At 42.6% G+C, this 18544-nt stretch overlaps 1 protein-coding gene across 5 annotated transcripts in view; it reads right to left on the reverse strand.

The window, feature by feature from the left end:
- The window catches only part of LOC134565208 (ras GTPase-activating protein 1-like), a 146897-nt gene that overhangs the window by 35187 nt on the left and 93166 nt on the right, over positions 1-18544 (reverse strand). For all 5 annotated transcript variants that reach the window (XR_010083810.1, XR_010083811.1, XM_063424695.1 and 2 more), the window contains exons 20-21: positions 8797-8883; positions 3686-3753 (exon numbers count right to left, since the gene is read on the reverse strand). Coding sequence is in view for 3 of the 5 variants with exons in the window: in XM_063424695.1 (XP_063280765.1) it covers positions 3686-3753; positions 8797-8883 (155 nt within the window). In the remaining 2 variants the exon portion in view is untranslated. The remainder of the gene's footprint in view (positions 1-3685; positions 3754-8796; positions 8884-18544) is intronic.

An 18544-nucleotide genomic window follows, 5' to 3' on the forward strand; every position in this document is an offset into this window, starting at 1 on the left:
AGGGATCTCAGCCGCAGGGATCATGGCAACAAAAGGGACCCCAAAATTCCGAACCCACACAGAGCCTTCAGCCACAGGGACGCGGACGCAAAGGGAAATCCCGAACTGCGCAGAGTTCCCGTCCGGGGGATCGCGAGGGCAGTGGGGGCCCGAGTCGCGCAGAGTTCCCGTCCGGGGGATCTCGAGGGCAGTGGGGCCCCGGGTCGCGCAGGGTTCCCGAGGGCAGTGGGGACCCGAGCCGCGCAGGGTTCCCGTCCGGGGGATCACGAGGGCAGTGGGGCCCCGGGGTCCCTCCCCACACTGAGTCCCCGGCTGTCCCGACCAACGCTCTGGTAGCTAGTGCTGCAGGGGAAAAGGGGGGACCCCGGGGCCCAGGTCCCTTGGAGCGGGGACCGCGATGTATAATACCTTAAAATCCCGTCTCGGCTCCCTGTCAAGGATCGTTCCTCAGGTTGCAGAGAATGGAGGTTGGATCGATGGATCGAATTGATCAATCAATCGATGCCTCCACCTCCAACCCTGAGGCTTTTTATCCCAAATTGCAAAATGCATATTCATATTTTTTATCTACACACTAGCCAATCTAAGTACAATTTTAAAGTTCGTAAAACTACGAAAAACAGTATCAGAACCTACGCACATAACATATCTATTAACGCAAAACTCTATCTTACTAGCCTAAAGTTCTATCTTGTTATTGTAAAAAACTTCTATCTTAGCATATATGAAAAACTCTGTCTTCTCTACATAAAGTTCATACGAGTTACAAACAGTAGTCTACTCTATTTTTGTTATGTCTTCACTCTATCGCAAGGCCTGAAACTTGTTACCTCTACCCTAGCAGTTAGGCACTTTGAAAAGGTTTAAGGCTTAAATTTCTACTTCATGTGTGTGTGGCTTTATATACTTTAATTTTTCCAAAGGTTTTAACTCAATTTCTCTATTTTTCATTTTCTGTGGAGGATCCATGGGAACATGGACTCCAACATCTCCCCCTTTCTGTTGAAATATAAAAGCTTTCTCAATGGCATTACTAATCATCTGTCAAATACATTGAAGCAAGCAAGGCATCATAATTAATATAATTATTATAATGATTAAAATGCACACTCTTGTTTTTATAAGTTGTCTCATCCATGATGTTAAATTCTATCCCTTTAACAGGCTATCTAACTAAAATCCATTTTCAATTTCAGTCTTGGATACTCTTTCCTTAAGTTGTTGTATGTTTTTATGAATAGATTCTGAATGATCAGATAAATTCATACAACACATTCATTCAAAATCTTTACATCTATGTCCATGGGCCAATAAAAGATAACCAATAGCAGCCTGGTTTTGCAAAGTGGCATGTCTATTAGCTTTGGCATCTGTCAACATATCACTTAATACAAGGGAGGTAGCATTAAATTCTTTGCTCAGCTAACACCTTAAATGATCAAGTTGTCCTAAAGCTGCAGCCGAACTAAATTGTGGTAATAAAATAGATGTTGCAATTCTTCTCTTATAACCCCAAGATGTAAAATCATCTTGGCAGTTTGGTTTATATTTCTTAATAGCTCTTTTGTTTCTATTTTTATAAACATTTTTACATTGGGTGTTAGCAGCGTAAGTTTTCCAATACTACAAGGCCCACCCTTAATATAAGCTGGAATGGCAGGCTAAATTCTATCTCCACAAATAAAAAACATTCCCCGGGGTAGTTGATAAGAAACATTATTAAATTTGGATTGCACTAAAGCAGTATAATTGCACCAAAAGGTCTGATTTTTGTATATTTCATGATTAGGGGAAACATCTAAACTTTCTTTATATACTTTAATTTTTCCAAAGGTTTTAACTCAATTTCTCTATTTTTCATTTTCTGTAGAAAATCCATAAAAACATAGACTCCAACATATCCCTTTGGTCAGTTTGGGTCACTTGTCCCAAGTGTGTCTCCTCCCAACCTCCCATGCACCCCAAACTTCCTCATCAGTGTGGCAGTATGAAAAGCAGAAAAGGCCTTGGCTCTGTGTAAGCACTGCTCAGCAAAAGCAAAAATATCTCTATATTATCAACACTGTGTTCAACACAAATCCAAAACACAGCCCCATACCAGCCCCTGGGAAGAAAACAAACCCTACCCCAGCCAAAACTAGCACAGGAATGAAGTTGAGCCTGGGAAGAAGGAATGGGTAGAGGGAAGGTGCTTTAAGATTTGGTTTTATTTCTCATTACCCTACTCTGATTTGATTGGCAATATATTAATTCTATTTACCTAAGTTGAGTCTGTTTTGCCCATGACAATAATTGCTGAGAGATCTCCCTATCCTTAACTCATGAGCCTTTTGTTATATTTTCTCTCCCCTGTCCAGCTAATGAGGGGGAGTGATAGAGAGGCTTTGGTGGGTGCCTGGCATCCAGCCAAGGTCTACCCACCACAAAGGAATACAGCCAAACTTAAAACCTGGAATTCCATCAACACAGCCTTATGCCTGGTACAACAGTAACACACATACTAGCTGTTGCATCTCTAAGACCTCAACTACATCCATAAGTTAAAATGCTCAGAAACAATTCTAGGTACTTAAGACAACTGCAGTGGAATAATCTATGCCCTCACCACTCACAACAAAGCCCGACGCCAACTTTCAGATACGATCCCTGATGCATGTCAACATCTAAAGCACATCTAAGAACTGTTTAGGAGAATGCTATCTGTTATCAGCCAGAACTGTACTGCAGATTAGTATTGCAATTCCGCAATCCTGTTCTAGCAAACAGGAATAGTCCCTGTCACTGCTTTATTTACTGATAGAGATGCACTGTACAAAGAGAGCATCAAAACCCAGGATAATGCTTTTGTACTGGGCCTGGCTAGGACAGAGGTAATTTTCTTCAGGGCAGCTCATATGGAGCAGTTTTAGATTTTTGACCAAAACAGTACTGATAGCAGACTAATATTATAGCTTTTGCTGAACGATGTTTATATAGCATCAAGGCTGCCTCTGTTTTTCACTCTGTCCCCCCCAATGAATAGACTGAGGGTGAGCAATAGGCCGGGATTAGACAGAACAGGGCAGATGACCTGAACTAACCAAAGAGATATTCCATAACATATAAAGCCATGCTCAGCAATAAAAGGGAAAAGAGGGGGGTTTTATGGGTGTCAGCCATCTTTTGTTTAGGAATTGGCTGGGCATCAGGCATCAGTCTACACATGGCAGGTAGTATGATTGCCTTTGCATCACTTGTTTAGTTCTATTACATTTATCCTTTACTTATTAAACATTCATATATATATTTTGTTTGTTTTATCTTGACCCTCAAATTTTCTTTTTATTCTTTCTTTTCTTTTCTCCCATCCTACTGAGGGTGAAGAGGAAAGTGAGCAAGTGACTATGATGCTTTATCTGCCAAACAGGGATAACCCACAATGGTTTTCTTTATGAAACACTTCAACATTCACTTCCTCTTATTTTATTTTTTTTTTACTTTAAAACAAGACATTGGGAATAAACATTGTCTGATCTTTAAGAGTGAGAACTGTATGTTGGCTGCCTTAGGGAGAAAGTCAATTCATTGATATGACTAACATGATTTCACAGTATTCAAATGACTTAATATTTTGCTAAATTAGGCACTAAAGTAAGTTCGTGCCTATTATTACATAAAGCATGATTTCAGTCTGAAGCATAGTCACCTGAGATGATATTAAACATCCTTGGGTTCAGGATAGCAGGACAAATCAGTCGAAGAAAAACAAAGCCACTGAAATGGAAAAAAAAAAGAAATTTTATTTTGTTCAATAATAAAGCTATCATAAAATAATGTAAAATTATGTAGTCTTTAGGCATTTAAGTCAGTGTGGAAATCTCTGTGACATGACAACCAGCCTGTGCTCCATGTTTGTTAATTAAAAATGTCTTGTTACAATTTCAACTATGACAAAAAACCAAAATAAAACCAGACATTGATTTCCCAATTAAGGTGAACTTCCGAAACTACCTAGGAAAAGCTTAACTGTAAAGCTATACTGAAGTCTGCAGTCTAAGACCACACTGGCAGTGTTGCACTGTCTACTACCACAAGTAATTCATCCTACAGCCACTCATTTCCCCAAGCCAACATAAGGAGAGCAAGAGTGCACAGTAACAATGAAACCTCTTTTGGCAGCAACATGGCCTTAGTTCAGCTTGAACCAATCCATCTCCTAATAACAGTATGTCAGTATCCTAGAAGAATAATACTGGACCAGCTACTTTCTTCAGAGAAGTAATTGCTGCCACCCAGACAATCTAGAAAGCTAGGGAAAAGTACTCTGACTGCAGAACTAGGAACTTATTAAACAGAAACCCAAATTGTGTTGGTTTTGCACGGTCTGGTTCTTGGTAGTGGAGGGAGCACAGAGGTGGCTTCTGCGAGAAGCTGCTAGAAGCTTCTACCATGTCCGGCAGAGTCAATCCCTGATGGCTCCAAAGATAGGCGTGCTGTTGGCCAAGGCTGGGCCAATTAGAGATGGTGGTAATGCCTCTGTGATAACATATTTAAGATGAAATCTAAACAAAGTTTGTGGTGCAGTTTTAATTCTAGCTGAGAAGAGGAGGAGGTGAGAACATGTGAGAAGAACAACTCTGAAGACATCAAGGTCAATGAAGAAAGAGGGAGAGGAGGTGCTCCAGGCGCTGGAGCCAAAATTCCTCTGCAGGCCATGGTGAGGACCTTGGTGAAGCAGGCTGTCCCCCTGCATGCAGAGATCCACCTGTAGCCTGTGGGGGAGGAGCCCACACTGGAGCAGGAGGATGCCTGGAGGAAGCTGTGGTCTAGTGGGAGACCCGTGGAGAGAGGGGGTCTACTCCCAGGGTGGAGTAGCCTGTCCTTGAAGGACTGTACCCTGTGGAAGAGTGACCTATGCTGCAGCAGTTTGAGGCATACTGCTGTCCATGGGATGGACTCATGTTGCAGCCGTTTTGGGAGGACTGTTACTTGTGAGATGGAGCCATGTTAGAGAAGTTCGTGGAGAACTGTCTCCCATGGAAGGGACCCCATGGTGCAGCAGGGGAACAACTCCTCTCCCTGAGCAGTGAGAGAAAGCATGGGTGATAAGCTGCCCAAAACCCCACTCCCTGCCTCCCTGTGCTGTCAGTGGGAAGGAGGGAGGGGTTGGGGGAGGAAGGAAAGGTGTTTTGAAGGGCTTATTTTACTTCTAATTATCCTGATCTGATTTTGTTAGTAATAAATTCACTTTGTATCTCTAAGTTGAGACTTTTTTGCTCTTGATGGAAATTGATGAGTGTTTTTTCCCAGTCCTTATCTCAACTCATGAACCTCTCGTAATATTTTCTCTCCTCTGTCCAGTTGCAGGGGAGGGTGAGTGAGCAGCTTTCATGGGTGCCTAGTGTCCAGCCAGTGAAAAACCACAACAATTGTCCTTCAGTTAAGCATGAGAAAAAAATCTAACTTTCTGTTGACAGCTAAAATAAAGTAAAGTAAAGTAAACTAAACTAAACTAAACTAAACTATCCATTTCAGGTTAACCATAATTCTGGAAGAGTGCTATAAAATGAAGCAACATATGAACCAACTAAAACAATCTAACTTGCCTCTCATTTTGTTCAGAGTGCATGGACACTACCAGCAGACTGTTTTTTCACTACAGCAATACCACAGTTTGACCTCTTACAAAAGAATGGAAGTGGACCTTGCACTACCTTGCTTTTAAGTATACAGTGATGGCATTGTCCATTATTAATTGGAAGTGATGCATGTAGCAGTGAGGTTAACACACCTTTCATGTGTCCAACACACTTGAATTTCAATATATACTGCTATAGAAGTCTCCTGTTTGTCCAAGAACCATGGATTATGGGCTGACAAAACACTCCTGGACCAGTGTGAAACAAAAATATTTTCTATGAGATGAATTTAAAGCTATGAGGAAGTAAATAATTTAAGTCATGGCATGTACATTAATTTCTCCTATAGATGGTGTATTGGTTTTGCACAGCCTGTTTTTTGGTAGCGGAGGGGCCACAGAGGTGGCTTCTGTGAGAAGCTGCTGGAAGCTTCCACCATGTCTGGCAGAGCCAATCCCTAATGGCTCTGAAGATGGACATGCTGCTCACCAAAACTGGGACAATGAGAGAGGTTGGTAATGCCTCTGCGATGACATATTTAAGAAGAAAATCAAAACAAAGTCACACAGCTTTTCTTCTAGTCAGAAAAGAGGAGGAGGTGAGAACATGTTAGGGAAAAAAACATTGAGACACCAAGGTCAGTGGAGAAGGAGGGGAAGGAAGTGCTCCAGGTGCCAGAGTGGAGATTCCTCTGCAGTCCATGGTGAAGACCATGGTGAAGCAAGTTGTTCCCCTGAAGCCCATGGGGATCCATGGGGGATACAGAGATCCACCCGCAGCCTGTGGGGGAGGTGCCCATGCCAGAGGAGGTGGATGCCTGGAGGAGGCTGTGATCCAGTGGAAGACCCGGTAGAGAGAGGAGGCCCTTGCTTCCAGGCTGGAGCAGCCCGTCCTTGGAGGACTGCACCCCATGGAAAGAGAGACCCACATTGCAGCAGGTGTGGTAGGACTGCTGCTCGTGAAGAGTGGACCCACACTGGAGAAGGTTATGGAGAACTGTCTCCTGTGGGAGGGACCCCACAGTCTCACAGGGGAAGGTCTCTCCCAGAGCAGCGGAAGAAAATCTCCGTGATGAACTGACCAAAACCCCCATGCCCTGTCTCCCTGTGCTGTTGGTGGGAAGGAGGGAGGGGCTGGGGGGGAAATGGTGTTTTAAGGGCTTATTTTACTTCTCATTATCCCACTCTGATTTTGTTAGTAATAAATTCACTTTGCAACTTTAAGAGAGCCCATTCTGCCCTTGAAGTGTTTTCTCCCCATCCTTATCTCAACTCATGAACCCTTCGATAATCTTTTTCTCTCCTCTGCCCAGCTGTGGCAGGTGAGGGTGAGTGAGCGACTCTTGTGGGTACCTGGCATTGGGCCAGCATCAAACCACGACAGGTGTCCTGAGGACAACTGGGGTATGACTCCAAGATGGACCTTGCAGACATAGAAAATGTGCTGCTTCTTACACTAATCAAGGTGACTAAATTAGAAATGAGTCAATACCTATGTATGGTCTTTTACAAAGAAACAGAAATGGCAGCACTTTCTGAATTTTTCAGAAGACAAGCTACCCAGGCACTTAAAAACTATCCACCTGTCTTTGAATATGTAATTATTCCTGGACCAAAACCAGTGCAATAAAAAGATAATATTCTTCACTGAAGGCTGCAAAAAATCCCACAAAACTGTACTCTAGAGACAAGTCACAAGTATCCACTTATGGAGAGAGACAGGGACCCAATATTTATAGTATCCAGCAGAGATCTCAGAAAAATTCTCAATGTAAGCTGTATCACTTAAGGAAAGCTACATGGTGCTCTCTGGAGATGGGAAGAAACAGGAAGAGACATTATATTTGCTTTTAAGTTCTACACGCTTGCAATAGACTAGCCCAAACACCTCTGATAAGAGCAGCCACAATTTGAAGGCAAAACTCCGACAGAACACAGTTAGCAGGCATTTTATTGAAGATTTTTCTTCATTAAAATCTTAAGTCACTATTGTTATGAACACTAAATGACAGGAAAATAAGCATGGAAGGTACTATACTAAGTACACTAACATTAACTGAAACACTGGGGAAGGAAGGGCTCATATCTTCATTTCTGTCTCCAGCCAAAGTGATAAACAAGAGCCAATAACAAATCATCTGGAAAATACTGTTCAATGGGAGATTAACCTCAGCAAATCAGATCAGTGCCAGGTATTGGTCTATTAGAAAGCTAGGAGTGCAAAAAAACCAAAAAAAACCAAAAAAAAAAAGGTAATGCAAATGTAGAAAAGATGTAGCTTTGAAACCTTTAAATCCTCAGTAACATTTAGAACAAGTGTCCAGACTTCAGTTTTTGTCAAAGGTTTTTTTGACCTGCACTAGCAACTGATAGTGTTAAAGAAAGAACTATTTATTCAACTGATTTATGAATGCAGACTGGAGTTTTTGTACTCTGTGCCAGTTCAAAGGAGTCAGGTTCAGTAGCCTGCAACATTTTTAAAGAGACTCTGGAATGTTTCAACATGATTGGGCTGGAGCAGAGAAATAAAACTGGGACAGCATAAAAGTACGCATTTCCCAAAATGAATGCTGATTCCAAGTGATCAGCACAGGGAGCCTTCAGTGATACAGAAAACTTATATTCCAGTGCAGAAAGTATCTCAGTGAAATCTGACAGTCCAATCACCTTTCTGAAAAGGTATTAGTTTCCTTAACACATTATGTCTGCACTTTAAGAACACTTATCTTAGCATGTGTAAGATGATTTTTCCAGTAATTAACACACACTACATAAGGGTCCCAGGATAAGGCACAGTCCTCCCAGATGGCATGACAGGAACATAATCATTAGAGGATATAAAAGGTTAACTATCACTTTGACAGAACTTTTTCTCTTTCCCAAGATCTTAGACTAAAAAAATTAACAAAATACAAGTAAATTCAAAGTTAAAGCTATGAAGTATAGCTATACTGACCTCTATACTCGACTGTTAGCAAGTCTCCAACAACATGACTAAGGATCTAGCAGATCCTTAATTGAGATATGCCCTAGAACCACAATAATTTTAAACATTTTTGTAATCAATATAAATACTAAAAAACTTTGTCACTAAAAGAAAAAATTGATAAGCACACTGAAGCATAACAGTAATAAGACAATAAAATATTATTTTCATTATAAAATGACAAGTAACTTACCTAACAACTCTTGTTCTCATTGTTGTATTAGCTGGCCACTTGTTTTGAACAGACTTCTGCAAACATCCATAAATATATCTCAACGTCCTGTAAAAATAATAACTAATGAATAATTTCATTTAAAAATTTTAAGGAGTAAAAATAGCTAGTCCAATCTCCTCCAATTCAGACATAAGCTGTAAATTAATTTAAAATCTGCTATAATAGTCCATTTACAAATGGCAAAGAAAGTCCTTGACTAATGCACCACTCTATTTGTGAAGGTCCAATTCTGATAAATACTGTATGCATTATATGTTTTATAATATTTTTTTCCTATTTCCCTAGGTAACATTTCCTTTTTTTAAAAAAAAAGTTTGTTTTGGTGGCTTTTTTCCTTGATTTTTTTCCACTTTTTAACTGAATGAATAATAATTTGTGCATCCATAACTAGAGGTCAGGCGTTTAAAAATAGTTACGCAATAGTCCTCTCCTATAAAAAAAATAGGAGCTCTCTGGTATATTTTAGAAAATGTTGAGATCCTGAGACACTAATTTTGAAGATTTGAGAAAAGCTAAGGTTATAGTTAACAACAAATGTTGCTGATTTAGCTGAAACGAATAGATAAGCTTTGCTGAAATCAGTTAAAAGTTAGAGGATGGTTAAAAGAAACCGGATTTAAGATAAGCTGTCCCGGATCTAATAACTCATTGCTTGTCAAACAGAGAAACTAATCAATAAAACACCAGACCTCCTGTTTCCAGAAACCCACTGAAATAGTCCTGGAAAACAGGAAACAAGGAGTTCTACCATCCATCAATCACATCTGCATTGAAAAGGTTGAAAGTTTAGAATGAGGAAGACTCGTTTTACTTCCTCCTTTTGGTGACCACTCCTCACAAAATTCAGAGAACAAACTGCGCATGCTTAATAGCCTTTGTGTCAATTAGCATATGAAACAGAGAAAAAGAAGTGACAAGGGGTATGAATATGCATTTGTATTTTGTGTATTCAACACTTTTGTAAATAAAAGGCTTTGTAATTACCTGTGATCTTTGCAGTGCACATTAGGGAGATATCCCACCTGCTGCCCAGCGTCGCAATAAACATACACTTTCTAACTTTAACTGTTAGAGAGTTTTTGTCTGTCGCAGCTGGATATCGATATTAGATCAATATTCATATTTTAATAAATCAATGCACCATATATTTAACAGGATGAAGCTTTTAATACTAACTGTGCTGGTTTTGTATTAATTGATTTGTGGTGAAGAGGGAAAAAGTCAGCCACAGAAGTAATTCTGTGAGGAGCTGCTAGCAGCTTCCTCTATGCCTGGCAAAATTGTGAAAAACGTGAGATGATTAATTCATGTTCTTATGGTAAATTAGAAAATTATAAAGCTGTATAAACTTATATCAGGTAAAAGTATGTTTTAGGAGGTTTCTCCATTCAGAAGGGAACAAAAGACTTTGCAGCTTTCTCAAGTATTGAGAGGGGACCTGTTGAGATGAGCTGGTATCAGCAACTCACACCTTGGGAGCCACCTTCACAGACCATCAAGCAATATCACCCATATCTCGATCATTCATCAACTATGAAGATCCATAGAAACTGAACATTAACACATGGACTTGGGACGGGAGCTCTTTTCAATCCGACCGGAGATGGATTTGGGTTTGAATAGCAACCAAGAAACAAAGGGAAATATTGCCAGAGGCAGAATAAACAGTATAAAAACCAAGCCTCAAACATGGCAAATTTGTGTACCCAGCTAGAGACACAGACGGCCAGGGTCTATGTCTATGGGTCACCCTTAGCTCTCTTTTTCCCAAGAGAAACTCTGTCAAGTAAGTGTCGCTGTTTGTGGGGGGGGGGTTTATTGCTTAAAATTCTGAAATTTGATTCCAAATTTTGTGATTTGAATTTTTAATAAACGAAAGTATAGAATTTAGTAATAAATTGTCCTGGCATTTATAACAAAATCAATTGTTGGCCAGCTCTGAGAAGTGGCACACTGCTAAGCCAATTAGAAAAGCTAGTAACGCCTCTATGATAACATATTTAAGAACAAAAAAAGGGCAGGATGCTCTCTTGCTTCCTGGTCTCTAAAGAGATGTAGGGGGGCCGGCTGGGGTCCCTTCCCAGTGGGGGCCGATGGACCCCGTCCCAGCACAGCCTCCGGGCCATGCTGCTGGGGGCCATCTCGGCTCTGCGAGCAACCATGGGGCTGGGGCAGCGCCGCGCCGCCGCGACTCTCTCAGCATGGCTTGCAAAAGACTTTATTTACATCGTCACTTTTAGACAGCCATGCTGCAGACAGAAAGACAAAAGCGGCTGCAGCAGCTTTTCTTTTTTCGGCATCCCGCATGAAGAAAATGTGTGGAGTGGAGCCAGCAGCCGTCGGGGCTTGTGCAGTGCTGACGGACACCACGTGAGCAATAGAGAGAGAAGCACAGTGAGCAAATCCCCCATTGCGGAGCCTGGACAAGATTAACCCTTCAGCGCTGCAGAACTCTATAAAAACTGTTTCAGTTGATAGAACTTGAGAACAAACGAACCTACAAACACCAATTCTCTCTCAAGTCAGAGAAAAGGAAAAAGTGAGGACACATGAGGAGAACAATATGGCGACACTAAGGTTGGTGCAAAAAAGGGGGGGGAAGGAGGAGGTGCTCTGAGCGTCGGCGCTGAGATTCTTCTGCAAGCCATGATGAGGACTATAACTCAAAAAAATGTTTCCCTGTAATTCATGAAGTGCATGGGCAGATACAGCATTCACCCGCAGCCCATGAGAAAAAGGAACTTGTGCTGGAGCGTCTGGATGCTGAAAAGCTGTGATCTGGTGAGAGGCTTGAACAGAGAGAGAGAACCCTTGCTTTCAGAGGTAGAGGAAGAGGACCCTTGCTTTTGTACTCTAGAACAGCTCATCCTTAAAAACTGCACCTCAACTAAATGGCCTACGAAAAGCAGTTGTGGAAAGACTGCAAGCTGTGGGAGGGACTTCATGTTACAAGCAGGTTCTGGGTGGACCGTTAGCCGTGAAAATTAAAACCACCTTGAAAAAGTTCACAGAAAACTGTTTCCCATAGGAAAGACCCCGGGCATGAAACATGATATTGGAAATTAGAGGATACTAATCATAGAAATTAGGAAATGTTCATTAAGAGTAGGCATTCAGATGATGTATTGCTGCCCTTAGAAGTAGAAAAACAGAAGTATGTAGGAATGCAAGGATGCCTGATACAAAGGAGAATGTTTACCCAAAGCAGGAGACAAGAATGCAAGTTAGCCAAAGATACTAAGATAACAGGCACCTTGCACCCCCAGGGACAGATAAAACTGACCTTACAGCTTGAACTATGACCAGAGCATCAGTGAGCATGCGCAAGGCGGCAGGGTCAAAAGTTCATCTCGAGAGGAAGACTCCTTCCTTCATCCCCGAGACCCCCGAGAAGACCACCAGAGACAACTGTGCAGGTGCAAAAGACTGATAAGCTAATTAGCATACGAAGCGGAGAGGGGGGAGCCAAAGGATGAATATGCATGAGGGTATTGTGAAACTCAATACATATGTAACATTCCAGAGGATAAAAGAAAACACAAGTGAGCGAGGGGCGCTTGTGCCTTTGAGAATTCTCGCATCGAGCCCAGCCCTGAATAAACCACATACCTACTTTAAAATTCGCTCTGCCTCTGAGTTTTAGTCTTTCCGCACGTCAGGCATAGCAAAAGAGACTCCTCTCCTTAAGTGAACTGAAAAAAGATCTTAAGAAGTGGCAAACTAACTAAAATTCCCATATTTTGTCTCCCTGCACTGTCGCTGGGAAAGAAAGAAGGGCTGGGATGGGGAAAAGGTGTTCTAAAGGCTTATTTTTGGTTCTCATTATCCTCTTCTAATTCTGTTAATAAATTTTTCTTTATACCTTTAAAAGTTTTAAGCCTGTTTTCCCCTTAAAGTGTTTTCTCCTAATTCTTATCTCACCCGATGAGTTTTCTTCCCCCCTCCTCTGCTTAACTGAAGCAGAGGAAAATGAGTAAATTATTTTCGTGGGTGTGCTGGCGTTTGACCAGCATCATCCCGTTACACTAACCTTGCCACCACTGACACAAAAGAACTTTCTGTGCTGTTCTGTGGTGGGTTGACCACACACAGCCAGCAGCTAAGCCCCCACCCAGTCACATGCTCACTTCCCCTCAGCAGGATAGGGAAGAAAATAATAAAATCACAGAATCATTTAGGTTGGAAAAGAGCTCTAAGATCAAGTCCAACCAGTAACCTAACACTGCCAAGTCCACCATTAAATCACATCTTGAAGTGACACATCCACGTTCTTTTAAATACCTCTAGGAATGGTGACTCCACCACTTCCCTGGCCAGCCTGTTCCAATGCTTTACTGTTGCAGTGCACCTCCATGCCCTAGCAGGTGTTTCCATATTAGGAAAGAGTGTAAGTTTCACCCCATACCTTTTAAGAAAAAAGAACCAGAAACTTCTGTCTTTCACCTTAATTGGCCCAGTGCCAGGTCAAAGGCACCTGTTGGATCCTTGAGCTGTTCCTCAAAAAATGTAGCTATTTTCTATTGGGCAGCATGCCAAAACCCCCTCCTTGATCATTGAATACTTAAGAGAGAGCAGAGAGTCTCTCGGTGCTTTTCAGGGTGACTTAGCAGGTGCAGGGGACCTCCCTGCACCGTGCACGGCTTTTATCCTTTTGTTTTGTATAGTTTGTTATTTTTGCTTTAATTAAAACCTTTTTGCTTTTCCAAACACCTCCAATCATGCCATCTCGCTAATATTTATAAAGTAATTTCTGAGAGGCTGCTGGCAACCCTCAGAGCTTGATAGATCTTTGTGGGGCTAACACACTGGCCTCACGCAGAAATGTATCACTTTACAATCCTTTTGGTGAAGAAATTTTTCCTAATATCCAATCTAAACCTCCACTGTCACAACTTGAGGCCATGTCCTCTCATCATTTACTACTTGAGAAGAGACCAACACCCACCTTGCCACAACCTCCTTTCAGGTAGTTATAGAGAATGATAAGGTCTCCCCTGAGCCTCCTTTTCTCCAGGCTAAACAACCTGAGCTCCCTCAGCCACTCCTCATAGGACTTATTCTCTAGCCTCTTAGCTCTGTTTCCTTTCTCTGGACATGCTCCAGCACCTCAATGTTTGTCTTGTAGTGAGGGGCCAAAAAACTGATTTTAGGATTCAAGGTGTGGCCTCACCAGTGCCAAATACAGAGGAGCAATCACTACCCTAGTCCTGCTGGCCACACTATTTCTGCTACAAGCCAGGATGCCATTGGCATTCTTGGCTACCTGGGCACATGCTGGCTCATGTTCAGCTGGCTGCCAATCAGCACTCCCAGGCCCTTTTCCACTGGGCAGCTTTCCAGCCACTCCAAGCCTGTAGCACTGCCTGGGGTTGTTGTGACTCAAGTGCAGGACCTGGCACTTTGCCTTATTGAACCTCATACAATTGGCCTCAGCCCATCTATCCAGCCTGTCCAGATCCCTCTGCAGAGCCTTCCTATCCTCAAGCAGATCAACGGTTCCACCCAACTCTGTTCCATCTTCAAATGTACAGAAGGGCAAAAAGCAAGAAAAACTCACAAGCTGACATAAAGACAGTTATATAGGTGTGACGGTTTCAGGTCAAAACCAGGCAGAAACACCAATTCGTGTAGTGGTTTCAAGTTTGCCTATTTCTGTTTCCTGTATTATGTGTAGTGGTTTGAGTGTCTACTAGAATTATTTACTCTTTTTCTGCTGTGAGAGAGGATTAGGAAAGAAGCAAAGCAGGCTCAAAACTTAAAAGGGTATAAAGACAGGTTTATTAACAAAACTACAAGAGAGAAAAAATTAATAAGAATCATAATAAAACCTTTAAAATACTTCCCCTCTTCCCCAACAGCTTCTTTTCCCTTCTCACGGACAACATATAGAGACAGAACTTGGAACCCTTAGTCAGTTTCCCACCTATAAAACAGTCTGTTATCAGTTCATTTAGAGAGAGAAGTCTCTTTTGGTCTGCTATGGAACTTCCCATAAGACAAGATCTGTTGGAGTCCATGTTTCCATGGATCCTCCACAGAGAGTGAGAAGTGCAGGGATTGAATTAAAACCTTTAGAAAAATTAGAGTATATAAAGCCACACACACATAAAGTATAAATCTAAGCCTCAGTTTTAAGTTTCACATGCCCCAAGTGCCTAGTTGTTAGTGTAGAAGCACAGAGCTTCAGGCCTAGTGATAGAGTTCAGACACAACAAAAATAGAGTACTGTTTATAATTTTTGGTATGAATTTTGCACAAATAAGATAGTTTTTTACGTATGTTAAGAGCTTTTCACATAAGACGATAGAATTTTTACGCACTATGATAGAACTTTTACGCTAGTAAGATAGTTTTTGCACTGATAGATATGCTATATGCGTAGGTTTTTTGATACTGCTTTTCGTAGTTTTTCAGTTTTACGACTTAGAAAATTGCACCTAGATTGGGTAGTTGTCGGAGTCCATGTTTCCATGGATCCTCCACAGAGAGTGAAAAGTACAGAAATAGAATTAAAACCTTTAGAAAAATTGGAATATATAAAAGCTTTAGATACATAAAGTAGAAATCTAACCCTTAGCTTTAAGCTTTACATGCCCTAAGTCCTAGTTCAGTGTAGAAGGACACAGCTTCAGATAGAGTAAGGTGCTGTTTATAATTTTTAGTATGAGTTTTATGTACAACAAGGTAGAACCTTATGCTAGTAAGATAGAGTTTTACGTTAATAGATATGCTTTGTGCGTAGGTTTTGACGCTGATTTTCGTAGTTTTACGAACTTTAGAATTGTACCTAGATTGGTTAGTGCGTAGATAAAAAATATGAATATGCATTTTGCAATTTGGGATAAAAAGCCTCTGTGTCAGTCAGTCAGTCGGACGGATTGGAGGAATTGGTCGAGCGATCAATCTGATCAATCGATCCAACCTCCATCTCCTGCAGCCTGAGGAAGGAGCCTTGCCAGGGAGCCGAATGGAATTCTAAAGGTACCATCTATTGTAGCCTGGGATCTGGGCCCTGGGGTCCCGTCCCTTCCTCCTGCGAGGGTGCGGGACCCCAGGGATCCTTCCTTGTCCCTGCGACCCTGCCCCTTCCCTTTTCCCCTGTAGCGTTTGCCCCGGAGCTCTGTTCGGGGCTGCTGGGGAGTCTGTGAGGGTTTGGGACCCCAGGGACCCCTCCTTGTCCCTGCGACCCTGCTTTCGGGAACTCTGCCAAGTTGGGGACCCCCCCACTGCCACTGTGATCCCCGCGGTCGGGACCCCTGTCTGGGATCTGTGATCTTGTGTTCCCTTTCTGTTATTGTGACCCCACGGTTGGAAAATCCTGCTTGGGATCAGATGGGAGGCTGATTTACCTAGAGGCTGTAATGTCAGATATGTGCTTTGCTTATTGTCTTACTAGTTCTGCTTGTTAGGAATTCTGTGCTTTGTTTGCTGTTTCATTAGAACTCTGTGTGTTAAGATTTCTATGCATTGGTTATTGTCTTGTTTAGACTTTGTTTGCCTAGGTTTGTAATTGGTTGTAGAATAAGGCCGCTCTCAGAACTCTTATGCCTTCAGATATGTGCTTTTGTATAAATAAATTACTTTATTTAGATACTAAGATGTGGTAAGATCTTTAGAGACTTTATACCCGTACCCAGCCTAGGCAAATGGTAGTGTACAGATAAAAATATGAATATGCATTTGTAACTTATGGATAAAAAAGCCTCTGGGTTGGAAGTGAAGGTGTCGATCGATCAATCCGATCTATTGATCCAACCTCCACCTTCTGCAGCCTGAGGAATGAGCCCTGCCAGGGCCGAATGGGATTCTAAAGGTACCATCTACTGTAGTCTTTGTCGCTCGGATCAGGGCCCTGGGGTCCCATCCCTTCCCTTTCCCCCTTGCGGCGTTTGCCCCGGAACTCTGTTCGGGGCTGCTGGGGACTCTGCGAGGGTTCGGGACCCTGGGACCCCTTCTTGCCTCTGCAACCCCACAGCCGGGACCCCTTCTTGCCTCTGCAACCTCGGGACCCCCTTCCTGTCCCTGCGATCCCTGCGGCCAGGAACCCTGTTTGGGGTCAGGAGTTGAAGGCTGTTTTATCCTAAGGCTGGAATGTTATGGTTATTTCCATGTTAAGACTACTGTTTATTCTGGTATTCCATTTCTAAGACTTTATACTCATATACTTTATACCATAACTGATTGTGAGACTGTAAGACCGCTCATTTAGGACTCTCGCACCTTCAGATACATGCTTTCATGTAATAAACAACTTCGTATAAGACCTTAAAATGTTCTTGGACCTTTAAGACCTATTAACCTGTAGAAGCAGCCTCGGCAAAGAACAGTTCTCTTGTGGCTTTTTTAATTCTCACAAAAGCAGCTGCCCAGGAATCTGCAATTGTGAAGTCCCTCCCGTATCACCCAGCCTTCCCCTGGCTGCATATGGGCCATGTACTCAGGGGGTATCATTTTAAAGATGAACGGTTCCAAAACCAAAGGTTTTTCTTCATCTCTAGGAACAGAGATCTTTTCTCTTTCTAGGGGCAGATCATCTTCATCTCATCTCTTTCTCTGTTCAAGCTTCTAAGATCATAGCTACTTCAGTATTTACTTAGTCCACCACAAATGCCTTTGCTTATATCTGCAATCTGAACACTCTTATCATCTCCCCATACATATTTCCACGACTTAAAGAGATATTCTAGCATATTACAGTCTACTACCATAGCTCTCAAAAGATTTTCAGCCTAAAACCAAGGCATCTTCTCATTCTCTTCCATCTAAGATGTAACTGTTCCTTCACTGACTTTGATGTCTTCATATTATCTATCTACATGTCTCCACTGTCTTTTCTCTCACTCAGAGAGGATTTAGTGTTTTGCAAGTTTCATCTGTCAAGAAAAAAGTTAACATTCTCCCAGGTCTGCAGAGGGCATGATGGTCCTTCCCTGGGTAGTGGCCAAAGATGGTAAAATCAGGCTGTGCCAAGCTGCGCCAGGATCCTGGGGGTCCCAGCCACACCCAAACTCCAGCTGGAGGGCCATCCTGCATGGCTGGGCCCCCTCCCCTCTGCCAGATGACTTAGTAGCGGCTGCCAGAGGTGTCTACAGTGAAGGATTCTTCAGAAAGCCACGCCAGGGGGGAAGGAGGAAGGGCCTAGCTCCTGGCAGGGGCCACCTGGCCCGACTAGGCCTCCCGGGGCCACGATGGGGGGGGCAGCTTAGCGGCAGAATGCTAGCAGCCGCTGGGCCTGATCGGGCCGGGACGAGGCTCTCCCTCCTCCCCTCCCCCTGTCTGGCAGTCACCGGGCCCAGGCCCAACCTGGGGCCTGGTGGGCTTCCCAGGAAGGAGCCTGGCCCCGGGCAGGGCCCAGCCAGCCCGGCCCCTGCAGCAAGGAGGGAGCCGGGCCCAATTGTTACCTGTTCCCAGGCCGGAAGGAAAAGAGAACTTCTCGGGATTTTATCCGATTTTTAACCTCTGTTTTCACAGAGGCGTGTCACCTTTCCAGTGGCCTTACCAGATGCCAATATTCAAAGCTAGTCACTGATTGGTTTTACTATAACTTTCTTGAAAAAATTACTTCCATGCAAAAACAGCACAATAGGTAAAGTAAAAGCTGTGCATGCAAGGAAAGCAAAAGAAATTAATTCTCTACTTCCCATTGGCAGTCAGGCGTTCAGCCATCTGCACTAAAGCAGGGCTCCATCATACATAATGGTTACTT

The sequence above is a fragment of the Prinia subflava genome (assembly GCF_021018805.1).
Source record: "Prinia subflava isolate CZ2003 ecotype Zambia chromosome W unlocalized genomic scaffold, Cam_Psub_1.2 scaffold_39_NEW, whole genome shotgun sequence".
Taxonomy (NCBI): domain Eukaryota; kingdom Metazoa; phylum Chordata; class Aves; order Passeriformes; family Cisticolidae; genus Prinia; species Prinia subflava.